The sequence below is a fragment of the Drosophila simulans genome, chromosome 3L, assembly GCF_016746395.2.
Source record: "Drosophila simulans strain w501 chromosome 3L, Prin_Dsim_3.1, whole genome shotgun sequence".
In the NCBI taxonomy this organism is placed as follows: Eukaryota; Metazoa; Arthropoda; class Insecta; order Diptera; family Drosophilidae; genus Drosophila; species Drosophila simulans.
This window is the reverse complement of record NC_052522.2, coordinates 18,484,947-18,511,844: the sequence shown is the minus strand read 5'-3', so window position 1 is coordinate 18,511,844 and position 26,898 is coordinate 18,484,947. Positions and strand designations below refer to the sequence as shown.

The 26,898-nt window shown below is 40.4% G+C and overlaps 3 protein-coding genes and 1 long non-coding RNA gene across 5 annotated transcripts; 2 read left to right on the top strand and 2 right to left on the bottom strand.

The window, feature by feature from the left end:
• Nucleotides 1-207: 207 nt before the first annotated feature.
• Nucleotides 208-5,775, bottom strand: LOC6738604 (catalase). Its single transcript, XM_002085372.4, has 3 exons — nucleotides 5,540-5,775; nucleotides 1,135-2,055; nucleotides 208-1,042 (listed from the first exon to the last, which is right to left on the bottom strand). Exons 1-3 carry the CDS (start codon nucleotides 5,594-5,596, stop codon nucleotides 500-502), a joined length of 1,521 nt encoding a protein of 506 aa, XP_002085408.1. The 5' UTR covers nucleotides 5,597-5,775; the 3' UTR covers nucleotides 208-499.
• A 569-nt stretch (nucleotides 5,776-6,344) lies between these two features.
• On the bottom strand, nucleotides 6,345-7,303 carry LOC6738603. The gene is made up of 2 exons (XM_016171706.3): nucleotides 7,211-7,303; nucleotides 6,345-7,154 (listed from the first exon to the last, which is right to left on the bottom strand). Exon 2 carries the CDS (start codon nucleotides 7,152-7,154, stop codon nucleotides 6,471-6,473), a length of 684 nt encoding a protein of 227 aa, XP_016032447.1. The 5' UTR covers nucleotides 7,211-7,303; the 3' UTR covers nucleotides 6,345-6,470.
• Nucleotides 7,304-7,586: 283 nt separating this feature from the next.
• Nucleotides 7,587-8,737, top strand: LOC120284796. Of its 2 annotated transcripts, none has more exons than XR_005544035.2 (2): nucleotides 7,587-8,063; nucleotides 8,568-8,737. It is a non-coding gene; the product is annotated as an uncharacterized LOC120284796 (long non-coding RNA). The 2 variants fall into 2 exon arrangements; XR_005544036.2 differs by having other exon boundaries at nucleotides 8,522-8,737.
• A 71-nt stretch (nucleotides 8,738-8,808) lies between these two features.
• Nucleotides 8,809-26,679, top strand: LOC6738601 (AF4/FMR2 family member lilli). The gene is made up of 5 exons (XM_016169283.3): nucleotides 8,809-9,156; nucleotides 19,156-24,532; nucleotides 24,599-24,727; nucleotides 24,914-25,572; nucleotides 25,638-26,679. The coding sequence occupies exons 2-5, from the start codon at nucleotides 19,165-19,167 to the stop codon at nucleotides 25,851-25,853; spliced, it is 6,372 nt and encodes a 2,123-aa protein (XP_016032446.1). The 5' UTR covers nucleotides 8,809-9,156; nucleotides 19,156-19,164; the 3' UTR covers nucleotides 25,854-26,679.
• Nucleotides 26,680-26,898: the final 219 nt, after the last annotated feature.

The window sequence follows — 26,898 nt, the reverse complement described above, 5'->3', positions numbered from 1 at the left end:
AAAGGTATTAAACTTATGTATATTTCATAGGAGATTCTAGCTTAGAACAAATTTGATTCAGATTAAGTTGAAACCTGAACAAAAATTATGGATTTAAAAAAGTTTATTTACTTAGGGTAACGAAGTTTTTAAAGAAACATTTACATTCCCGTTACAAGGTACCTAAAATTATCAAGAGAGAATCACCAAAAAAGTAATCCGAAACAATTGTATCAAAAAATAAAGAATTTATTATATATCCATTGCATATACATATATATTTTGTAAGTGTAATTTGTTTATGACTAAAACAATTTTGAATATCAAAACAAGACAAGACACATTTCGTGGTTAAATCAATTTAAGCCCGCAACCAAAGATCCGAAAAGCATTCGCTTTTCTTAGTCAATTTCGGAATGGGTGGTGGTGGTGGTGGTGTTGTTGGAATAATTAGTTCCATTGGATTAATCGTAATTAAGGCCAAAAACCAAGTCTGATCCGGCTAATCCGCTCGCTCCGCTTAGAACTTCGAGGACTTGGCCAGGTTGAGTTCCTCGGTCAGCATGCGACCGAAATCGGCGTGCACCTGGGTGAAGTTCTTGACGGCTCGCTCCTGCAGGAACTGGCTGGCGTTGCTCAAATGGCCGGCGATGTTCTGCACCAGGCGCTTCTTGGCGCACTTGTCGAGCACATGCACCCAGAAGTCGGTGACCTGGCCGAAGTTGTCCTCGGTGTCGCCGCTGCTGTAGCGGTAGACATCTCCAGTCACCGGACAGCAGGAGGACAAGGCCCTGGCCCTGGGGCATTCCTGGGGGCCGTTGAACGAGTTGGGGAAGTAGTTGGGGGCACCGTCCTGGTTGTCCGTCACATTCATGGCTCCATCACGCTGGAAGTTCTCAATCTTCACCTTGTACGGGCAGTTCACCGGGATCTGCAAGTAGTTCGGTCCCAGGCGATGGCGATGGGTGTCCGAGTAGGAGAACAGACGACCCTGCAGCATCTTGTCCGGAGAGGGCTCAACGCCGGGCACCAGGTGAGCGGGACTGAAGGCGATCTGCTCCACCTGAGGATCAGAAAATTATCATATTAGTTATCATTCAACTTGCATACAAGCTGTGAGTAATAGAAATTACTATTTGAAACAAAAAAACGAACCTCAGCAAAGTAGTTCTTGGGATTGCGATCCAGCACCATTTTGCCCACAGGAATCAGAGGGTACTCCTTCTGCGACCAGACCTTGGTGATATCGAAGGGGTTGTACTTGAACTTCTTGGCCTGCTCGAAGGTCATGACCTGGATGTACATCGTCCAGCTGGGGAACTTGCAGGTCTTGATCCTGTTGTACAGATCGCGAATGCTGTAATCCGGATCAGTGCTGGCCAACTGATCGGCGGTCTTCACGTCCAGATTCTTGATGCCCTGGTCCGTCTTGAAGTGGAACTTGGCATAGATGGGCTCGCCCTTGGCATTGATCAATTTGAAGGTGTGCGAGCCATAGCCGTTCATGTGACAGTAACCGTCGGGGGTGCCGCGATCGCCGAACAGGAAGCACACCTGGTGGGCGGACTCCGGTCGCAGGGTGAGGAAGTCCCAGAACATGTCCGGATCCTTCAGATGCGTCTGCGGGTTGCGCTTCTGGGTGTGAATGAAGCTGGGGAATAGGATCGGGTCGCGAATGAAGAAGATCGGCGTGTTGTTGCCAACCAAATCCCAGACGCCGTCCTCAGTGTAGAACTTGATGGCGAATCCTCGAGGATCGCGGGCGGTGTCCGCAGATCCGCTCTCACCACCCACGGTGGAGAATCGCACGGCCAGCGGAGTGCGCTTCTTGACCTTGTCGAAAATCTTGGCGGCACAGTACTGGGTGATGTCGTGGGTCACCTCAAAGTAGCCAAAAGCACCAGCTCCCTTGGCGTGCACGACACGCTCTGGAATCCGCTCCCTGTCGAAGTGCGACATCTCATCCAGGAAGTTCACGTCCTGCAGCAGGACAGGTCCTCGCGGACCCACCGTCTGGGTGGCATCCTTGATTCCAATGGGTGCTCCATTGCCGGTGGTAATGGCACCTGGAGAAACCTGCAAAAGCAAATGAAAGTCAAGTTTAATCAGATGTTTTTTAATTTCAAGGTGCTATGCAACTTTCTGCTCTATTATATTGGTTCAAGTGTCGTCCAATCTTATCGGGTCTATTGCGATAATTCTTTTTTGGGCCGCGGACTTTCATTTAATCTCTCGGTTTTCGCCAAGAAAACATAAACATAAAGATTGCAGAGCGTTATCGCTACACGGGGGGTCATTTTGCAGTGCATATAAATTTGCTGAATAGTTTGATTAAACTAAAAGATCCCAGGTGTTCTTAAGTGCTTGAGGCCTTAATATGGTGATGATGTATGGGTTTTTGCATTAACATGTCAAGATATCAAATCCGCGTACAACAAAAAAACCAATTAAATGAAAGTATTCAAACATCAAAATGATTTTACACAGTTTATTAGCTGGAGATCGATTAATTATTCCATTCCATTAATAAAAGCGTATTGTGCATCTGAAATATCAATTAGCCCACTAGCTGTCCTGTCATTTATCAGACGATCTAATCCCTCATCATCCTCCTTGTTTGCAATTCATTTCCCTGGAGTAATCCGAGACCGCTCCTTAATCACCTTATCGTTTATTTCGCATGCAGGCCAGCCACTCATTATAAAATTAACTCAGCCAACAATTTGCAAAACTGTCACCGGCTAATGCGCACTGTTTAGCTAATGTATTTGAAACCTGACCAACGCCATGCGAAATTCTAATTCGAAAGCATTTCTAGAACAGTGCATATAGAATTTTATACAGAAGGTTGTTTATCAAAGTGAAGCCTCCGTTGGTGGTGTGTCAAACATACAAATTAAGCTACTGTTTATATTTCACAACAAAGTCATTTAGATACATATATCACTTGGGGCGGGATTACCCGGTTGGGCAGTAAGACTTTTATAATTGTTTAAGGAATTAGGTTTTATCAAATCTTAGTTCCTGGAAGTATATATGTATCTATTTAGTAATAAAATCAGCTTAGGTCTGAATGCTGTACTATAACCACTTATTGACAAACAACAAGCGCTAAATATAAACGAAAAAATTAATAAAATTTCAATATTATCATTCTGGAATTTATACCTTTTAGAGCTCACCTGTTTGTGAGCTCTCCTTATAAATTCTTATTCCATACACATTTTTGCGGCGATTCAGCCGGAATGTTTTGCACTTTGAGACAACAATATGGGGCCACTTCAGGGGGCAGATACGAAAAGTGAAGCAAACCGGGAATGACAATGCGAGTGGAACTGCTGGAACAGCGATCCACGCCCAACAAGTCAATCTGGTTCCTATCAGAGCCTTCGTGCTTATGTTTGTATGTGGTTGTAGATATCTCCAGCGAAGAGCAAACTGATAAGGGAACCTCAACCGATCTCGGATAGAAATGCAAAGAACACAGTCTACAGGAAAGTTTTTTTAATTGCAACTTGTCGGCGATGCCAATGACACAAAGATGGCAAACAGCAACTTAATGAGGCGGCTTTATAAGATCAGTGCACCTGATAGTTGTAGGTATAAGATAAATTTGCCTTCTAGATATCATTTATCAGCAGAAACTCATTCGAGAAGGATTTTAATTAAGGGTTTCTATAAGGTTCTTAACCGACTCACAATGACCTTACGCAATGCATTGCGTTGCAAAATATTCCAAGTATTTTCCTTGCATTCTCGAATTTCTTGGATACCAAAATGAACTTGATTGCGAGATTCCCAAAAGAACAAAGAACCCAGTTGCCATGATTATTCATCGAAACAAAGGCAAACATTTAATTGCCTGACAGAATGCAGTTTTCACAGTTTCGTCATAGAAGGTCAAAATCGACTAAAACAACACGAACCAACCAACTGTGGAGCTAGCTCTCTTTTCTGGGTCAGTTCGAAACATATTCTCACATACAGTCGCTTTTAGCCGGGCGTTCCAGCCAGGTTGCATAACCAAATTGGAGAAAGAAAATCTGCGTTGACTTATGGCTGGCAAACGCATTTTCCGAAGCGGTCTAGCCTTCCGCACTCAACCCAAAACGGGTTTCAAGCCGGGTTCGTTGTCACTCGATCCACTCGCAGTCGATGCGCATTGCAACCAGTTTGTGCAACATTGAGCCGGTCGCCGCAGAGTCCATTGACTCCCAGCGAATTTTCCAACTTACAGGCGATCGCGTTGCTTAAAAAGTTATATCTATATTTGTTTATATAAAATAATGACCGTTGATTGCTTTTAGTTAGTGAAGTAATTGGCTTCGTGACTCAATGCACAAATGCACTTAAATCGGCGATGCGAGAACTAAGTTCTAGATTTAGACTTAATTGAACAGGGTAAAAAAAGGTATACTAAATTGAATAACATTATTGTATTCTTTGAGAACTGACCATTCATATTTAGTTTGTATCGAAAAACAATGGAAATTTTACTTTAGTTACTAACCAAATGTGCGCACTCAACATTATTTATACGGCTGATACATCTAATCTATTTGGGCCAATTACTTAGCTGTTTTGGATGCTTATCAGCTGGCTGACAAATAGCTATGCAGAATTATTAATTCATTTATCGATTTATAGAGGGCATTGTGAAAACCCCAGGAAAATTGCCGAGTAATTAATATATAGATACTGTATCTATGGGTGAGGCAATGAAGTTAATGTTTACTATTGATTTCTATTTATTATTTCATTCCTTTCGATACTTTTAAAATTTATTTTATTTCAAAAATGTTTGCAACGTATGAAATGTTGCAATTGTGGAATGCCACGAATTCAAGAAAGTACAATATCCCGAGTGTGAACAAACAATATTTGTTTAAAATTTTAAGAGGGCACGATTCCTCAATTGAAATCATGCATTTCATCTGAGCGTTCAGCCAAAAGCGAAAGCGAATAATTAACACGAAAGTGCAAACGAACAAATTCGAATGCTCAAATCCAATGCACAATGCAAGTGCCAAATGAAAATGGAAGTGCTAAGTGAAAACAGCGGTGGAAAATGAAATTAGACTGAGGGAAGAGGTCGCCCAAGGTTAGAAAATAGGGTAAGCTTTGGATTTTCTTAAGGAAACTAGGGAAAATAAATTAACTGAGCCAAACTTTGGATTAGGTACAGAAAACACAAATCCAATAAGAATTGCCACACTGATAAGGTTTATCAGTTCACTTCTGATAAGATTTCTACAAATAAATAGAAGACCCAGAGAGGCGGCTTTTGAACTTTGAACTCTGTTGAAACGACTTCATAATTACTGGCATCTGTTGGACAAGCCTTTGTTGTTTTTCGCATTTTTTATAATTAATGGAATTAATGGAAAGTGCAGGCTCATAGCAATCGTTGCTGAAATTGTCTTGTTTTTGTTTATTTTATTTCGTACAATGCTTCTCCCTTCTCTTTTTGCCTTTCTTGTTTTCTTATTTTCCTGCCGGCACACACACGCACACACACATGCAGCTGCGCTCTCTCGCGCTCGCACACCAACGCACTCACCGTTTGGGAGTTTTTGTAGTCAATCAACTGATTGGAAGCCGCATCGCGTCCAGCCATTTTGCTTGAAATTTAGGATATTTGCTCAACGGGATAACCAGAATTTAGAAACGCTCGAACTGGAAATTTGTTGATTTCTAGCCGCCTTCGGTTTTTTGCTGTGACTGCGTCGAGAATTCTGTCAACTAAAGCAACTGCAGCGCAGTTCCATTTGTTTTTATAGCCCAGCACCACGTACTTGTTGTTGTTCAGGGTTGTCGAGTGCGCCAAAGATATCGATATTTCCCTCAAGTACTCGATATATAAGTTGGAAATATATCGCTTAAATGTGATTAATTAAATAATATCCAATATTATTCATATTTATTTATTTTTGAATAGTATGAAATCCATTTTCATATAGGAAACTAATTTAAAACTACACTTTCTTTCCAGCTCTTTGCAATATCAATTCAAAAACGTGTTACAATATTATTAAAATTTATGATTGATAATTTATAGTACCATCGATGCGATTGCTTCCCAGAAAAGTTAATAAATTTGAACGGTTTAGTTAGTTATTTAGTGTTTAATATCATAAAAATGTTGGCCTCATTAAACTATAAACTAAAAAGTCGGCTATCTATAGGTGCTTCCTGCTTCAATGGCTTCTTTTAAAATAAGATGTAAACCTCTTCCAGTGTTCTCTTTAAAATAAATTTAAAAATGGCTTACTTCATTCATATAACAGATGAAATTATAGAAATTATCATTAATCATGTTAAAATTATAAACTTCAAGTGGCACATTTAAGTAAATCTCCAAACGGTTATCTTTCAGTGGCTCCTGCCAAACTAACATCTGTGTCTTTCTTTATTACAGCGTACAAAAATATCTAATTAAATGAAACTTAGAAACTAGCATCAACATATCTTGTCACAACTTAAAAAATCGACTAACCACCTGTGGTTCCCATCAAGTAAATATCCATGGACGGCTTGTCCAGGACGGTCGGACGCCTCTTTGGAATCGGCTGAATATGGGGCAGTCGAGTGCCATTCACGGCGTTCAAACTGAGATTCGAATTGGGGTCGTAGTCATCGCTATCCGAAGTAGTCTGGGCAAAGCTCACCCTCTGCGACGGTTTCCCCATTACGGTTGCCCTCGCAAGCTGGCGTTTTTGGATCGCTGCAGCGCTGGTAGTGGGTACGTTGTCTGAATCGTGACTTAAGCTTCCCTGGGAGCACAGCGCGTCATCGGCAGTCACAATGCCCTCACTGTATGAGGCACCGAACTCGGAACTTTGGCTAGAAGCCTGCAATTCCCGCAAAGAGGACGCAGACGAAGTGGACCTTTGGTGCGACGACGACTGACTGCCGCTTACGTCCGTAATGCTCGCGGCAGTCTCCCTGGCCATCTTGTGCCGTTTGGCATTGTCGTTCTTCTTCCGGTAGAGTCGCACCAGGTCCGTGTAGCACTTGCAGCAGATGAGGTTGCCCACCCGAATCTCGCTGTTCAGCAGGCAGGCGAAGCGCACCAAATATTTGTTGTTCAGTTGACGGTACGGCTTCCGCAGCGTGTGGCTGCCGAGTGCGCAGAATCTCCGCTCAACGCGCGAGCCCTCGTCAATGGAGGCCATCTGGAATAGATCATGCACCTAGTTCTCCACAATTCGGGCTTAAAAACAATGCTTACACTGGCATTTTAACTTCCAAACGCAACAAAACGAAACATGAAGCCAATTGTCCCGCCACTTTGGAAACATAAAGTGTGACCACATCTGGATTGCTGAAATATACCAAAATTAAGCGTAAAAATAAAATGCATATAACTAATAAACAAATTTAATTTTTTTAAATGTTATAAAATCTAAAAAACATACTATCATGGCCACAGTTTCTCACACTTAAAATGTGGCTTATTGTGATGCTCGTGAAGTAATTAATAAGAAGAATCTATTCGTTTAAAATTGACAATAATCATCTTATTGGAGTCTACGAGGTTCATGAAATACATATGTTATATCAGTTAGTTTGAAAATTGATTCTAGTTCTTTTGCTAGTTTTATCAGTTAAAATGAGTTTAAAATCACATTTTTTAATACCTTCAAACCACATTCAAATCGAACTGCAAATATACCAAATAATACTGAAAATACCGAAAACTGCAGAATCAGCTGCTCGCCGAACAGCACTCAGCGTGCTGTTGGACGCGAAATGTTAGCCCATTAAACCCAGGTTATTTTTTGTCATTCATTGTTCATACGTTCGTCTCGTCTGATTTTCTTTTTATAAAAACACAATTAAAATTTCAAACGAATACACATAATGTTTATAAATATAATGTAGTGCAACACGTATATGTATAATATAGCTTAATACCAAGTGCAATCCCCCGAAATATAACTTCAAATGGCAATCTAATTTACGTAAAGAGAAGAGACAAAAAAAGAAACGGCGCGTGTGAAATTTTTTCAAGCAAAGCAAAGGAGAGAAGTTGGAGCAACATAAAAAAAGAGGAGAGAAAAAATACAGCAACAACACACAAAGTAGGCCAACAACAACAGCAAGAAAAAAGCAAGCAAGCGGCAACAACAACAGCAAGAACAATAACAACGTCGAGCGAAAGAAGCAAAAACCTTGTAATTGTGTCAATAAATGTTTTAAATAATATTTCCTTTGGGAAAGGCAGCGTGTCTGTGTGCGCGCTTCGTGGTGTGAGTGTGCGAGACAAGTGAAATTTTCTTTGTTTCCCTGCGGGGGAGGAAAATACAAAAAAAAAAAAGAGTCAAGAAATAAAGTTGCCTTGAAACAACAAAAAACGCTGCCCCAAAAAAAGTGTATGCATGTGTGAGTGTCTGACTCGTTGTCTGCTGGTGTTGGTGAGTGTCTGGCCGTGTGTGAGTGTGTGTGGCAATGAACGTTGAGCAACAATAATTTTATTTATTTGGAATTTTGCTGCGCTGTTTGCTTGCTTTTATCTTTATAAATACACGCACACCTACAGCGCGATAAATGAATTATGAAAATAAAAGTCCCAAGTGCTCTTTTAGCAATGAAAATGTTTAGCCAAAAAACGAAAAGCAACAAAAACAGCGGCTTTAAGGCTGCTGGACAGGTTTCCCACGGCTAAAAAAATGTAAAATACGAAAAGGAGCAACACGACGGCGACGAAGAAGAAGAAGAAGCAGCAGCAATGCGTGAAACGCGAAAGCAAAGTGAAATTCAAGACAACAACAACAACAAACACGAAAGCATAGCGGCTAACAGAAACCGTTATTCAACAATTTCTTGAATAAAACAACAACGACAACAACAACAACATCGTAAAGCATACAAGTGAAAGAAGGCACAAAATACTGGTTTACACGAAATAAAAAAAGATAAAGCAGAAGAAAGAAAGCAAAGAGAGAAAAAGTTGCTGCACGAGAAATTTTGTTCGTGTATCGTCTCCCCATTTCTATCTCTGCATATATGAGAGTGTGTGGTGTGTGTGTGTTAGTGAAGTAAAGTGAAAAGCAATGCTGCAAGGAATTACAACAACCACAGCCAGTTTACAATAAATATATAACAGTAAACGGTATTTAGGACCACAACAAAGAGGGGAAACAAAGAAACGAAATATTTGGACACAATCTCAAGGTAAGTGAAGCAAAGCTGCATATTTCGATGATTTTCTTAAAAGTGCGTGCTTTAATTAAAGTGTGGTCATAAACATCATATAAAAGCGTTAACATGCGAGGCAGACAGAAAAGAAAAGGGAGGGAAGGCATGTTGTCTCGCTCCTTTTTTTTTGAGCATGCGAAATGTCTACAGGTGGCTTATTTACAGTTACTTTCTTGATAACAGCTGCTCGGCCTTCTCGTCTTTCTTTCGTCCATTCTTCTTTCGCAAAGCTCTTCTTTAAAGCTTCTCACGCTCGTCGAAGAATTTCGGCGTTTCATGTCTAATCGCCATCTAATTAACGGTAAAAGGTGATGCTCAATGAACACGGCTATTCCTTTTCATTTTCATTCACCCGAAGACAAATCACAAGCTTTTTTTCTTGCTTTAGCATGGTTTTTATTAAACTGCAGAACAATGGCCTTTAATGGAATAACAAAATGAACATGAATGTTTTTTAAAATATGGAAAATTGGTTGAAAGTGTATTATAAATTCAAGAAATTCCCATATGGCGTTTCGGATATTTAATATATATACTTCCAAGAATAATATTACTCTTGATGAACCTTTAAAACGTTGAAACATTTTTACAGATTCATAACTAAAAGTTAATTGCTATTCGAATTATGTTCATGACTAACTGCTTGTCATGGATGCACGATATATACATACGCTTTATCATTGAGATGTTTAATGACCTTAACATTCTACTGAGTTATATTTTAGCAACTCGGTTGCATCGTGCATTCCCAATGCCTATGTTTGCATAGCTTGATCAAATAGTTGGAATAGCCCGAGTTTCGTGGACTTACTGACCGCTCCAAGTCACGTTTCTCGGTTCGAGTTTGTTATCAGCCTGTAAACCGATACGATGGTCTATACATACATATGTACATATGTGTTTTATTTATACATATTCCTCTCGGGGAAATATGTAGTAGAACTGATTCACTAATTACCCAAATCAAACAGAACACAAAGTGGAAAACTTTGAAAGCTATGCACACATGAACATAAAATAAGCTGTCGAATTACTCAAAGCTAAGCTGGCTCAAATTGTGTAATTAAAATTTAACACATTTGTTTAGACTTATACTAACTGAAACCCGAAGTTGAATTTTACGGGGGTTTTCTCCGAAAATAGCTAACAATCCATACATAATTAACTAATATGCTAGTTGGGGAATTAAACAGATGATGAGAGAGAGACAACCTCTACCAGATTTTGATAGTTTAAATTACAATATAAAGCATAATAATTATAATTTTTTATTTTTTGTACCAAGTTGAATTGATACGTATTAGGTTCATTTAGGTCTCAAATTATAAATATAAAATAATAATGCTAACATTCGTTATTTTAACTGAAAGGCTATTATTGCATTATTTTCGGCTTTAAATAGATTAGATTTTAGTTTTGTTTATCATGCTCTGGTGTTGTGTTAAGGTGTTTCCTCATTTTGGGCTAATCTGTGAAACGAAATGGGTCGAAACCGTTTACCTCCGCTGATAAGAGCATAAAAAACAATAAAAATGCTTACAATGTTTGGCCGATCAGTATTCGATTGGTGATAAAAATGTTTCGAATGGAAATGGGAGGCCGAGAATAGAGCGATTTGAACTGATTGCGTTGTTGTACAGCTGTGCGCGATTCGTTAGGGTTGATAATTAGTTGTAGTCAATCTGAACCCGCCCCCCAATCTGCCCCCACCCCCTTTTAGATCACCCGAACCCTCTATAACTTAGCTATCTACGCCTATTGTACGCTTAAACGGTTTCTGTTTTATGTGCTGTTCTTTTTCCCTCGCCGCTGTTGCTGCTTTTTGCTAAAAGCAAAAAGCGTTTAACCGGTTTGTTTCGAAACAAACAGAGAAAACCGAAAACAGAACAAGCCAAGATTATGGTGTGTGTGTGTGTGTGTGTGCAAGTTGGCTCTGATGAATAACGTTAAGTTTGAAGAAATATCTGCTGGCTTTTTTTTTGTATCTCGTGTGGAAGTTAACCGGATCGGATCGGATGGGAAATGTAGTTATGAGCGGATGGCATGAACGGGAAAAGTGTTGACGCTTCTTTGCTGATTTTAAATTATGGAAATTACATACTTAAACGAGTATGGAATTGTACATATGTACATGTGGTTTAAACACTTTAATTTGCTGCTAATTTAAATAGGCAAAATCCACTTCTTAAGTACTAAAAGCAGGCCAATAAAAGTCAACTATCTTGGCCGCTGGCGACCTTATCTTTCAGATAGGCTATCAAGCAATTTCATTATTGTGCGAAATTAAATAGCTATAATTTAAAAAGCTATCACATTTCTGCCAACTCGACTTTCCGGCTTATATTACAATTATTTCCAAATCAATTGGGCTATAAATAGAACCAAAGTGAGTTAGTTTGCTGTGCTCAAAAATGCCAGGCAGCTGGAACGTGTTTTGAATACAAATCAACTTCAGTCGCCAGAGCCTTTGTCAATAAAATTTCACCGAGACCCTGAATGTTTTATGGTTTACCTTCATCCATCCGCTTAACGAAATTTACTGAGATAAGAACTTTTTCGCCTTTAAACTCCCATCAATTTGAACTTTGCTCGAAAACTTTGTGGGGGCTACGGAGAAGTGCTCATAAATTCAAGTTGAAACCCCTTCTATTTGCTGCTTCATTTCACCTATCACATGGCTGCACCACCTCCCCCTCAAAAATGTTTTTCCACACAGTTCCCTTCGCTTTTTTGTGTACTTTTTTTTGTTCATGTGTTCAAGCAACTATAAATTTACTTTGTCTGCCCTTTTTGCCAGCTTTTGTTTACTTGGTTTATTTTTAGTGAGCGTGTACATACATATAACACACACATATATCTAACAACTTACCAACCAAATTGCTGACTGGACAAAATTGGAAAACAAATACGAAAAATCACTTAAACTTCGCCACATTTCGCTGTCGTATTCACTTTTCAGCCAGGAAAATTTGCGTTCGCAATCTATGCAATATCATTTCACAAACAATTGTGTGACTAAACGCGAAAATATTTTATACTCCGCCTTCTTTTCGCCATCCAAATTGGCCACGTTTTCTTTGGTGGCTCAAATTGCTTGTCAAACTTGTTGTTCTCATTTCATTTGGGATTACATTGTGTTCTGAACAATTTGACACCTGTTGAAGTGTGAAGCGAATTTCAAAGTTACAAAACTCGGTTTACAAAGTTGAATGAATGAAATATGAAAACAAACACAAGTATTGGGGTAGATGAACCTTTCGGTAAATTATTTATATCGCGAATAAATTTGTTCATTTTATCAAGGGTATACAAGGTTAATTAATAATATAATTTTATAATTAATATTATTAAAATAATTGCTGAGAGAGTGAATTTAAATAATAAATAGTGGAATGAATTAAAATAGGCTTAGGTAACTTTAACTTAATTATTCAGATTGGTCAATAATTGCCCACTTAAATGTATAAATTATATAGAACTAACATGGTAATTCCTCAAACTAACTCCATTCATATGACATCTTAGCAAAGACCGTTATCATATTATATTTCTTCGTCGTCTGTTGCTTTCCCATGCAATTTCATAATTTTCCTGATTAGTTTGTCAAGTAGAAAGCAGAACGGAACTGAAGTAACTCTAATGACAATAATCAGAACGCATGCGAGTGGGCAATGCAATGCAAATGGAATTTGTGTCGCTCGTTTAGCGTGATCTAATTTCATATAATGGCATTTGTTACCTTATAAATTGAATCGAATGGAAATGAGGAAATGGGAACGTTACTAGGTGTGAAATTTGGGTTATTTTATAACGATTCACTGAATAAATATGTGCAATTTAATGCCAAGTTACTGGAAAAAGTGTGTGTAATTGGTGGGAATTTTGGTTGATAGTGTTTTCAATACTTTATAAAAACAGCAATTTGTTTTGAAATGAGATATACAATTTAATGGCTACAATCCACATAAGTGGAATTTTGTGCATACAAATCATTTTTAATGCAATATGCTTTGTTCATTTAAGATATATGCTAATTATAGCAGAGACCTTAGCATTGATGACTCAGAAATATATTTTTGCACTTGTATGTTTTATTAGTCATAAATGTTCTTAAGTATGCATACTTATTTATAAAAAACTCTTGTATATTTAAGACAATATTTGACTCATCAGTCGTTGTTTTGTTTAAATATCCTTTATTTATGTTCTCAAGCAATAAATAATAAATACTTTGGATATACAGTATAAAAAAGTAAAATTTTAAATGCTAGTTAAATACAAACTTTTTGAAAAATGGAGTTACATTTTACATTGTTTGTTATTCTACATTTTTGCTTTGAAGTCGTGTGTAAATTTTTTAAAAATGATGTAATTCGTTTCTCACTTAACTTCTTTCTTTCCATCTTTTCGCCCAACTTTCCTTGCCTTCCTTGACTTTGTATCTCTTCATTAAAGTTTTTGCCATCTATTTGCTCTTCCTCTTCTTCATGTACGCATTTCACAACTCATAATTTCGGGCAATTAAATCATTGTATGACAAATTGACTTCAAAAAGCAATGAAAAAGGGGCAGCAACAACAATAAAACAATTACAGAATCGATGAACAGGAAAAAAATGCCAAGTACTACAACAAAAAAAAAAAAACGAAACTTGCGGCAATGAAAAGGCAGCAACAACTGCAAATAAAATGCTAATAAATTGAAATGAAATTGACAAAAACAACAAGGGAAGCACGACAACTGCTGTTTGTTGTTTTTGTCGCCACTCGTTTTGTTGTTGTTCGTTGGAGAAGAAGAGAGAGCGCGACAATGTAAAAAAACGTGTGCACATTAGGTGGATGAGTGTGTGAGAGAGAGGTGGGGTGGGGGCGGTGCGAAAGAGAGGGCGGCAGTCGTTGACATTGTTGTTATCTTAAATTGTACCGCTTACTTGCTGGTTTCTTGTTGTTGTTGTTTCTTTAGCTTCTGTTTATTTGATTTTGTCATCATCTTAATGCAAACAGCCAGTGTGCGACAGAGATAGCAGCGCGTCAACGGCGTCGCTCCGTCCTTGTCGCGCACCGCGTTTTATGTGTATTACAACATTTTTTGCGGCGGCGACATTAATTCTACAGATACAGATACAAACAAGCGCACTTCAAGATACAGATACAAGGCAACAAAAACAACACACACGAACAAAAGAGTAAACAGATACAAACACAACAGCGATTCACTCACTAATTTATCTGTGCGTTTTGTTGGCCCCCAAAGGCGTACAACAACAACAACAACAACAACAATAGCTGTCAGCATGGTGAGGAGAAAATATCTCAATGATCATGTGTTCGTTCTGCCAACATTATCATAATCATTTGGACGATCATCTGCTCGAGTTTTGGCACACGTCTTCATTCTCTTTTGGGGCTTACACAAAAGTATCTCAACAGTTCATCTTAATATGCAAATACAAATCAAACAAAATCCATTTCGCTATTCACGGTGATCACTCGGTGTTGGAAAACTTTCAGATACAGCTGTAAAATCCGTACGATTTTATTGGTTTACTGTATTTGGTGTGCACTGTTTTGTTTATTAATGAATATTAACGATCTGGCTTGGGGTGTAATTTAAATTTAATTAAAAAGCATTGAAAATGAAGTTTGTGAAGTTTCGATAATTAAATTCCATATATTAATATATTTTGACTTATTATATACTTATATTTTACTGTTTATAGAATTACATTTGATTACATAAAAATCATATTTTATATTATTTTGTGTTTTAAATTCATAACTTAGCTGTATACAATGTTAAATAAATAAGAGGATTAACAGACACTATCATTAGTTATGTATTTAAATAAAGAAACAAATACCTATTTAATTCTATGGGGAACTTGGGGTTCCCGTAAATTCCCATGAAAATAAGGAACACTGAAAAATACTTACGAAGTCAGATCATTATAATGCTAATTTTCGTATTATAAATGCATTAGGTTTGTGTAAATATAATATATGTAGATTAAAATATTTTGAAGTTTCCTTAAGAATTATTAAAGAAAGATAGTTCCAAAGAAAGTTATACACAATAAATTAAGCATTCGCTCATTTCGAATGAAAATCTTTATCGAAGTTTCTTTGGCTTTAATGAGCATTTACCTGTACATCTATTCATCAACTGTCATGAATCACCAATCATTTGTTGGCTATTTTAATAACCAAATTAAAAGAATGAAATGCTATAAAATTTTTATGGTAAAACCCAATTTCCGTACATTAATTTGATAGTACACTGTATTGTTTATTTTTTAATATAACATTTCATAAACATTAAATTACACGGAAGACACATTAAATTGTTTTCCTTGCATATGTACAATATCAAGTTGATTGAATTCTGGGAAGTCGTTATCGCGGCCGAAAAAAAGGGAAAAATGCATAGTATATATCTGATAACTCTTTTAAGTACTTCCAAATATATCATACACCGGAAATAAAGTTTTAAACCGACTTGCATTAGCATATGACAACATAAATGAAAAGGCATTTTTACAGTGTTTTGAACTGATTTTTGTGGCTGTGCCAGTCCAAATATACGCCCGGTACAAAGTTTCAATTAAGTTGGCGTGCAGAAGCAAATAAATTAAATACACACAGATGTATAATAAAGCCAAAAAAAAGAAGGAGGAAAGAAAGAGAGAGCAATTTGGGGGAGAACGTTAGCCCGTGGCCACAGTTTGTAGATTGTAGAGGTCAAGGCTATAATGCTTTCTCTATATATGCATGGATGTACGTATGTATGTACGTTCGTGAGGGTCTGATACGAATAATACGAATAACCGACGGAAAAAGTGCAAATAAATTTGTGACGCATTTTTATTTTGTTATTGCAAATGATATAAATACACCGAGCGGCAAATGCACACAGTTGAACAAAAGGCACAGACAAACAAATGTACATATGTACACACACTTATGTATGTATGCCCCACTCAAGTGAAATGAAAAACGCGCTAAATGTGAACGAGAAAAAGAGAAGGCGACGTAAGAGCACAACGAACTTTTGCGAAATGTGAAATTATAAAACAAAGCGCTCGGCGTAGGCAACAACAACAATAACAACAACAACAACAACAACAATATAAAATAAAAACGAGCATTTAAACCACTACGAGTGCAGCGAAACCAATACGCATACCAATTCAATTGCCATACCAATGGCAACTGGCAACTCAACAAATGCCAAATTAAAGTGCTTAAAAAAGCGCCAAAAAGCAAAGCAGGCCGCAATGTTTGCCATTGTGTTGACTTGTTTTTGCCACTGTCTCTTTCCAACAGCACAACTTCGCATTGTTGTTGTTGTTGCCATTTTTGTTTGTTTTAAGCCAAGGCCAAGCCGATGAATTTTTCACTGCCCTCTTCTCTATTTCTTGTTTTAAGTTTTTATCTATTCATTTTCAAACACAAAAAAGTTTAAATTTTGAATTGCAAATGGGCACTCAAAACAAAGGCTAAAAGAAAATAATCAGCAGAGAGAGAAAAGATAAGGGAATTGCGAATAAAATGTTTGCCCAAAACACGAAGGGGAAAGCTTAAAAGTTGATAGCTAGAGATTGCGGCTTTTCAATGGGCGAACCAAGTTCATTCACATGAGGAAATCGAAAGGAACAAATTAATTAACTTGGTGGAAAATAAAAGAATTCAATAAATGATTGTAACAAATAGGTAGTTTTATGTAAATATTACGAGTGTAAAAGTTCAAAAGAAATTATTATTATTCGTATTTGCAGCAAGAAAGATAGTTTATCTCTAAGATACACAAGTAAGAACAAGAAATTTGTATTTAAATTCTTTTACTTTCGGCTTCAATAATCGCAGTGTTAGAAAACAGTTAAAAATAAGATGATGTATCTCAAAGATATTGCAATAAGGCTCTTTCCTTACTTTATGCCAGTTTGGCATGCTTTTTATTCATGAATCTTATTGGCTTGGTAGCCTCTTTCTTCTGCTTGACCCCAATTCGTTTGGCTTTCTAGACCTTGAGTTTGTGAAGGCGGTCGAGGTAGTTTAAAGTGTGCTTGTTCCCCCTATTTCCTTTCATTGTTAGTATTGTTTATATTAGTTTACTACTAATATTGTTGCACATTCGAATAAAATGTATTAATTCTTCGATAATCATTTTCTTTTTGTGCGCTAACAAATCAATAAAATCTATGAGCTAGCAGCCCAAAAAAAGAGTAAAAATTGCTCTGAACCATTTCGAAATCGTTTAAAACCTGCCATTCGTTTATTTATAGCTGTAGTTTATGCTGCTTTAAACAAATTAACAACTTGAATAGACACAGATGTACACAAATATATATATAGGTATTCACAATCTACGTATAGAAAATGACAATTAACAATGTCGAACACGCCCACAATACACAAACTAAAATGAATTTCGTTAAATAACTTTTGACGTGCCCCGTCAGCTATTTGTGCGCAAATCGAAAGAGATTTCTTCTCTTGTGTCTCTTTTAACAATTTGTTGCGTTTTATTTTATTATTTGTTTTTGTTTATTTTAGATGTGCGGCCTTTCGCCTTGTTGTGTATTCGCTGATTCGCGCTAATGTTTTTATCTCTGTCATAATTTTGTACAAATGCCTGTTCTGGCCATTATCGCTCTATTTGTTTATACACTTGTTAATCAGTCCACACGTGACTATAGTGTTAGTTTTGGGGTCGGTCAGTCCGTTAGTAATGCCCAAGAAATGATAACACAAAATGTGATTAGAAAATGAAGTGTTGAGTGCATCGAAGTATTATATTCACCAAAATGGAAACCAGAAAATGAATCTCGGGTTGCAGATCCACAGTCTTATCCACTATATACCATATGGTTCATATTCGAAATTTCGTGCTGAACACATGCTAAAAACTGCATATAGTTATCTTTTACAACTTGCAGCACTTTTTAACTTTTAGTTATGAGCAGGCAACTTTAAATCTTAAATAGTAGAGTTGCCAAGTCTTATGAATATCTAAATTCCTATTTATCTAACGGATTGAAAGAGATTAATTAATGTTTATTCTTTTTAGAATTCTACATTTTAAAAGAATTTTAAAGCTGCAATGCAAACTTATAGTCTTTTCTCCTAAATATACAAAGCATTTTTATGCCTGAACATTTTTGACTTAATCCAAATTTGTGTCCAATTTCTCTTAGTTTCGCCATAAGTGAATCATTTTGGGGCATTTTGTGCTGTGTTTCGGTTCATTGGAAAGTCAGTTTATTTTCGTGCACGTTCTTTAGAAAGTCGTTGAACTGTTTGCGTTTCCCTCGCACCCACTCTCCTCGCCCCGTCTCTTTCTCCCACGAATTATATTGTAAAAGGCAACGAGAATTTTTAGGTTTATTTGTTTATAGCAATTTCATCATCTTGCTGTGGAATCTTGTGCATATTAGAATGAGTGTTTTGTTGACTTCAAGTTTTATAGCCACAATAAATACTTTAGAAAATGATGAGCAAAAACCAAGAGAATATTAAACTTTGACTTTGACAATTGTTTATAAATCTTCTTTTGACCAAGTCAAATGCTTAAATTCAATGACATTTTTACGATATAAGAAGCAAATGAAGAATCGAACCAAAACTTTAAAACATATAATCAGATATAATAATGGTTTAATAATCGCGTATCTCTTTATCCACTTAAACCAATTAAAACATGATTGTTTAGTTGAATACTTTACTTATAAAGCTTTTTTAAAATATAACACAGAACTTTTAATAATAATAATACAAATTAAATAATTTTTCTTTTAGCATATTGCACCTGAATTAACATAAATATTAAATACTTTTAATATTTGAAATAGCTTTTTGTGTCATTATGTGTTAATTATCTTGTTAATAGTTTTTAATTATAAGGGATCTAAATATGGTAATTTATGTATTTATTTATGTATTTTCCAATTATTAATTGCTTTATATAATTGTTTTGCAGACCACCACCATGGAACCCAACAGACATCACGAATATCAGACACATCATCAGCCGCATCCGTCGATGCAGCACCATCCAACGCATCCGCATCACCAGCAACCGCATCACCAGCAGCCGCACCACCCGCAGCAACCGATCCACCAGCACCACCCGCCGCCACCACCACCTCAGCAGCAGCAGCAGCAGCATCAGCCACCGCAGCAGATCCACCAGCAGCAGCAGCATCCGCATCACTACCAGCAACTGCATCACCATCCCACGAGCTCCACATCGGTGGGCAGCTCCTCCTCCGCCAGCTATGTCAATCACCATCCGCAACATCATCCCACGTCCTTGGCCGAGGATCAGCGCTCCCGCTCAGCAATTTATATGAGCAGAAGCACTCAGCCGGGCTTGCCACCACCTCCTCATCCGTCGACCCAAGGATCGGGCGCCGCTGGGACGAGTGGCAGCGATCCTCACATGCAATATTACACCTCAAACCAGAATTTGGCGGTAAAGAAGATGTCCGATCCACATCCCATGTGGAGCTATAAAAGCCAAGCTGTTACGACTCCAGCTCCGGCGCCTGGATTGCGACAGCATGGGAATCCTGCCCTGTATCCAACGGGCAGCACTGCCTACTGGCCGCCACCGGATGAGCAGCTGCATCACCAGCAGCCGTCCCGGTATTCCTATGCGAAACCAGGAGGCCCAGTCACGGGCTCGAGACCCATTCAGGGACCCCTGCCAAACAGTCAGCGATACTACAGCGAGGACATTAAGTACTCCACTGTACCTGCCGCATCCAAGGTGCTTACCTACGCACCGCCAGCCAGCTCCTCGCAACCACAGCCACCGCCACCCACCTCCAGCTCGTCCGCCAACTCGTCATCCGTCCGCCACTATGAACTCGAGCATGTGGTCAATCCAAGTAATCCGAGCAACGAGCACCAGCAACCCAGTCCGAATTATGGAAGAAAGTGTCCGCCTCACTACGAAACTCCGCCGGAGCAGAGAAGTGCCGGGGCCACGCCCAATTCGTCGGGTACGCCCACATCCACGTCGCACCACCAGAGCCTGTATATTCCAATGCCCACATTCAGTACGGAAAAGTTCCAAACCACCGTGCATAATGCGATTGAGAAGTACATAAGGGAAACTCCGGGACCCAGTTTGGAGTATCCCAGAGGTGGAGTGGCACCAGCAGGGCGAACTGGTTACTACAATCAGCAGCCGGTGAAGAGCTCCAAAGCACCTCCACCTGTTCCCCAAACTGCCACTTCTAGTTATGTGAAAATGGAACCGGAGCATGCTCTTGCCGGAGGATTGGCGCAACCCACGAGATCATCGCTTTACCACAATCCCTATAATGCGGAGAGCAGAGAAAGGGACTCCTCACCAGCTATGGCCACTGTGCCGGCGCCACACGGCTATCCAACTAAATATGGAAAGCTGATACAACAACAGCATGCGGCCAGCGGAGTGGGAACTGGTAGCTCGGCGCCCTATCAAAGTTACTACCATCAGGGAACACCTTCGCCTGCGGCAGGAGCGGTGGCTTCGCCCACGCCAGCACCAGGACCTCCGCTGGCCGAAGCCCCGGGAACGATCTTTGGTCCTGGAACGGGTTTGAATCCCGGCATTCCTCCGCATAGTAGCCAACCGGCTCCACCACCCGCCAACAGCCAGCAACCCGCCTCATCCTCATCGTCTAGCAATGCCAACTTCTCCACCCTGCAGGTATATCCCCACGGACCAGATATCTGCTACCAGCCAGGAAGTCAGTCCCAGGCGCAGAACCAAACGCAGAACCATCCCAATCCTGCCAAAAAGTCACCAGCTGTAACGAAACCCAATTATCGTGCTTTAATCAACGATATGTTGAAAAGAAATACAGCCAGCGAACAAGAACTGAATCTGCAGATCATCAAGAAAACTCTAAATATGGAGCCGGCTTCCAGGAATCATCCAGCTCCAAGTAGAGTCATCCAACAGAGTGCTGCTCCCGCTGCAATATCAGTTCCATCTGCACCACCGCCCCCGCCGCCAGCGATTCATTCGCCCTTGGATTTGTCCATGCGCACGGTGAAGCAGACGGCGGATTCCACGGAGTACAAGTACCAGAAACCCAGCACGGACTACAAGCTACCGCAAGGGGGCTTGGGTGGAGGCCTGGGATTGCCAAGGTTCGATATTACACCCAACTTCTCGGCAGCCACCAGGGGCGGAGCACCCACGAGTCCGGCGCCCACACCTGTGATACGTCAGGCTCTGGCGATTCCGGCAGCTCCTGTTCCACCCACGGTTCCAGTTCCTCCGGCAGTGGCTGCACCAGCCTTGGTGATCAAAACGCTGCAACAGATGCGCCCCAGTGTGGTGGAAACCAATCCGTTTGCCAAGCGACAGCAACAGTTACCACCAGAGACGAGCATTGTGCAGGTGACCAAGCCGACAGTGGAACTGATGCCCACACCTTCGCCAAGCCCACACAACAGTAGTAATCCCAACTATTTGGGTAAGAAACGGCACCTGCAGGAGTACAATCAAGCCGCAGCGAAGCAGGCAAGATTGGACGCAGAATCGTCAGGATCTCTAGTCTCCGGAGCACCCGTAATTGCTGCTCCCACATCAGTGGTTGTAGTAGCACCAGTGCCCGTAATTGCTGTGAATGAACAGGCGCTGGCCGCCAAGCGGGAAAGGGAGATGCAATCCATGAGTGCAGAATCCTCCACTTCCGCCCATCTGGTACCCAAGATGGAACCACGCATTCGAACTAAAGCCGAGCTCAAGGGTTTCACATTTACGCCGCCGGTGCTCGTTACTTCCACAACAAATGCTTCTAGTACAATTTCACCACCCAGGACGCCACCCAACCAGGTTACCAATCACATTCAGATTAAGCTCGAGCCAGCGCCTCCGAAGGCGACCGATTTGGGTTTGGATGATGAACAGGTCGGTTTGGGTAACCTGATGGACTGGGGCAGCACATGTAATAACCTCGTTGAGCAACTTATGAGCAAGGTTGTGGTGCCACCGGCATTGCCAGCCAGCACCGGCATCAAACTGGAGCTCAGTGAAGATGACCTGCCAGTGGCTCGCATTTTAAAGAGACAACCTTTGGCAGCACCATCTCTTGCTGGCGGAGATGCCGAATCGGCAACTACTCAATTAACCACAACTACCAACGGAATCTCTTCGTCCTTGGGCAATGGCAGTGGCCAGAAGAAACTCAGCAAAGTGGAGAGGGAGAAGAAACGACAGCAGCAGGAACAGAGAATTGCCGCCCGCTTGGCGCCCAAACAGGGCCAAAGCAGTTCATCGGAGAGCGACACCACAGAGCTTCACAAGCGGAATACGGCGCGGCAAAAGAAACCTCTGCTGCGCAAGGGACGAACGAGGCAAAGGTCGCCGGAAGCAGCTAGCATTCAGCAGAGCAGCGATGAGGAGCAGGAGAAAGTGAGCCAGCGACTTAGTCGCAATCGAACCTCCAGCGAGGAAAGCAAGACAAAAGCCACCTCCGCCAAAAAGGATGTTAAGAAGGAGGCGAAGACTCCGAGCAACAAGAACAACAATAGCGCCTCCCTAACCAAGATCAGAAAGAAGACAATCGATTCTTCCGGCTTGAACAAAGCCAAAGGTGATGAGAACCCCAAGCAGGAGAGCCAGGAGAGCACCTCCTCGGAGAGTGACCAAGACGACAATGACAATGACGAGGAGGAGGAGGACCAGGAGGAGGATGAGGAAGAGCCCGAAGAGGACGACGATGAGGAGCAGGACAAGAAGAAGGAGAAGCGAGTGGGCAGGCGACCGGGAAACACGCTCAAAAAACGCATTGCCCACAAGCTGAACACCATGACCCGCTCCAAACATCGCAAGGAGCTCGAACTTCAGTTGGCCAATAGTAAGGTTCTCCGAAATGACAAGATCATCAGGAACTCCACCACCAAAATTAAGAGGAAGTATGTCCGCAAGGTGGTGGACAGCAAGAAAGAGATGATGGTCACGCGCTTAAGGAACAAACGTAGCCTGAACTCTGATTTAGGAGCTCTGAATGGTAGAAACGCCAAGATGAAGGGCAGCAAGGTGGGAAATAGTCCCGGTAAACCCAAGACCTCGCCTCAGCAGCAACTGTACCTGGAGGAGTATCGCTATAAGTTGGCTTTAAAAATCCCACACAGCCTGATCTCGATTAATAAGCTAAACAAAGTGGCTTCCTCACTACCGGACTTGGAGCGCCGTGATCTCAGCCAGGAGCTGGCCTGTTTTAAAAGAAACAGACCGAAGACCAAAGCTGCCAGCAAGCAGGATTTCACGCCGAAGTCCATAATCGACGTTCTCCACTTGAGGGTAACCAATGGCAGTACGGCTGGCACTCAAAGGAAGATCTCAGTCTCTGCTCCAGCTTCCACCAACCTTCAGATCCATAGTGAAACCTCGCAAACTTCCGCTTCTACTTCACTGTACGAGCAACCCCAGCAGGATAACCCAACGGAAAACCAGTCCCTGGATGATATGAGCAAGCGGCACTTTAGCATTTTCGACACCAAAGTGCTGCAGAGCAAAACCCGGACAGAAACCAAGCTGCAAAAGCACAGGGAGATCATCCGTGAAATTTTCGTCGGCCCGGAACGTCCAGCCTCGGCTCCGCCAGAATGTGTCCAGGAGGCAGATGGAGGGGAGGCCATTAGTTACCAGAAGTACGAGGAGTTCCTGCAGCAAATGAACAGCATTGCCAGCGCGAATGATAGCAAGTTGGCCAGGAGATCTCTCATGGAAGACAAGTCTGTCACGGCTCCCCAGTGTCCGCACAAGAGGAAGTATCGTTGTAGGAAAGGCAGCTCGGGATTTGACTATATACGAAAGAAGAAGAGACCAGCTCCGACCCAGACTCAGAACCACACCCAAAATCAGAGTCAGAGCCAAGTCTCCAATCAGATAAGCCAACATCTTTTGGAACACAATCAGAGTGCGGCGGATGAGCGATTGGAGGATACGGATAGCACCATCGCAGGCAGTTCCCATTTGCCTCCAAAGGTGAAAACGGAGATGGATGTCTGTCGTGAGATCCAGAAGTGGGTGCTCAACAAGGGAGTGGGCCAGAGCACCATGCACAAGGCTGCTCGCCAGGGCCTGATCGATGTGGTGGTTTACTGCTTGGATCGTATGAATATGAATCCTGACCAGAAGGATAACGCCGGCTACACTCCCCTCCACGAGGCGTGCACCCAGGGATGGCTGGAGATTGCCAGGATTCTGCTCCAATACGGCGCGAATCATTCGGAGGCGGCGCAATCTGGAATTAGGCCACTGCACGGAGCCATCGAAAACGATCACGAGGAGGTGGTGCGCCTGTTGCTCTCCTATGGAGCCGATCCGTTGCTGGCAACGTACTCAGGTTGGTGTTGGATGTTTAGCTTTGCATTTCGAGGGGATTGTAACAATTTTACTCTTTGGTTTTTAGGTCAAACCCCGCTAATGTTAGCTTCAAGCAAGTTGATGCGAGGCATTCTGCGCGCTCATCTCAGCGATGCACAAAGTGCCGCCGCTGACATCAAGCCAATGCGATTCAATGGACCCTGGGAGATATTTGGTGAGTGGAAGAACGAAATGTAATGAATTCTGACAAGCATATTTCTTGAATTAATGAAACTTGCGTTGTTCAAAGTGATTCCCCTGCAAAGAATCATATAGGTCATTGCCATTTCATACAATAAGGGATAAAACAACAATACGAATGATTAAGAATTTGACTAAACCATGCATTAATCTCTTCCAGATGCTAAGGAGTATGGTTATGATATATTCAGTAATGTACCGAATACAGCTTGTGATATGAGCAGAGCTCTACGTAAAGAAAGGAAGGAGGCCAAGCAGCAGAGGATGAGCAACAGTGACAGGACCAGCAACTTGAATGGTCTGTTACCGGAAAAAAAGGAGGAGCAGAAGCCCGAGGACTTCGACCAGGACCGGGTGACAACAACGATTAAGCAGAACGGGGAGACGAGTGCAACAAAGACTGGATCGGCGACTACGACGACGGCAACAACGATGGTTAAATTGGAACCAGGAACCGACGAGGATAGCAATAACAATAAGAACAACGAGGAGCTGAATGCTAATGTGGAAAATAATTTAGTAACAAGCGTTGTGAATGTCAAGAATGAAGTGAAGAAGGAAGTGGATGCTGAAGCAGAAGCGGAAACGGAAACGAAAGCGAAAGCAAATACGAATAGTAGCACTAGGCTAGACGAGGATCAGACGGACATCGAGACAATGGATAGTGAATTGAATGGTGATATTTTTGAATTTGAAGAGGCCGATGTGCCCTTGCCACCACTGTACTTGCTCAAAGACGAGGGCAGTGATAAATGGGTACTACTCAATGATTTGTGCAATTTACTTAAAGTTAAATCGAAGGATACGTTGCTCAACAAGGTATGTGGCATTTAGATGCGATGTTTAAAACTCTGAACTTATGATCAATCTTGTTATTTTTTCAGCTCTGTCCGAACAACAGCAATGCCTTGGCCAGCAGTCAGAAGCACCTGCTCCGGGAGTTCAAGATAGATGATTTCCTGGAGAAAGCCACCTGCCTGCAGCTGTTGTGCGCCGGTGAAAAGCTGAACATGTTCAGCTCGTCGAAGGTTGTGCTCATCAAATACAACGACAGTGTACGGAACTTGTTGGGCGTAAAGACCATTTTAATGAAATTTTAACCGAGATATCTTTAGCGATTGGACGGGGCAAGATCCAGAAAGATATGAATTAGATAATGATGAACGGATGAGCATAGTACTAACTGAACATAGAGTGTAAAGTGCAAACAAATATGGAAAAACTATTAGTACGAATATAATTGTAGATTTATATACTATACATATGTATATTTTAGCTAGTAGCTAGTTTTTACTCACACGTCTTTGTCTTTGGAAGATAAAGGCTTTTATAAAGGAAATTAAATTAGAGCTAATGCAAAGTGATACAAAGGTGCTATACACACTCAAAACGAAGAAAAAGGAAATGAATGAAAATTTTAGAGCGAGAATATTGAGAAAATCTGGAATCTTTAGGGATTGGCTGCAATTATGCAATAAAAGTAGAACAAAACAATGCGAGGCAGTTAGGAAACGAGGAAACGAACGGAAAATGTATGCCAGCCAATCAGCTAATAAATTGATATATACTTACAGATATATCTAGGGATAAAGTGTAATCTATGGTTTTTAAAAAAGCAAAACAAACTAGCTAAAGTATAAACTAAATAATAATTATTGTAATAATATTAAAGAAGCAACAAAGGCGTATTTATGTATTATGTATTTTTAAATGAAATTATTAACATAATATATAAAGTATATGTATACACAATATGATCCAACAACTACAATGTAAATCAATTTTCAGATAGGTTTGTAATTTTCTATGTAATGTACGTGTGTAAGTTTTGTGCAACTATAAAAGGAAACCACAAAAAACTGAGAAATTAAAAAAAAAAAACTAATAATGAAAAACAAAAATAAATGCAAAGTGAAATTTTGACAATTTAAAAGTGCGGTTTCACTTCAAAATTTTATCAATCTCCTAGCATTTGAAAACAAATATCGATGCGAGCTTTTAATTAATGATTCTTCAAAATTGGTTTAATGGCGATTTTACTACATGTCTGAAAGGCATATATTAGATGACTGAAAAGGTAATCTTAGATAAGTACTTAAATATACGTAATGTGATCCATTATCTTGAATTATTTCCTGTGAAATA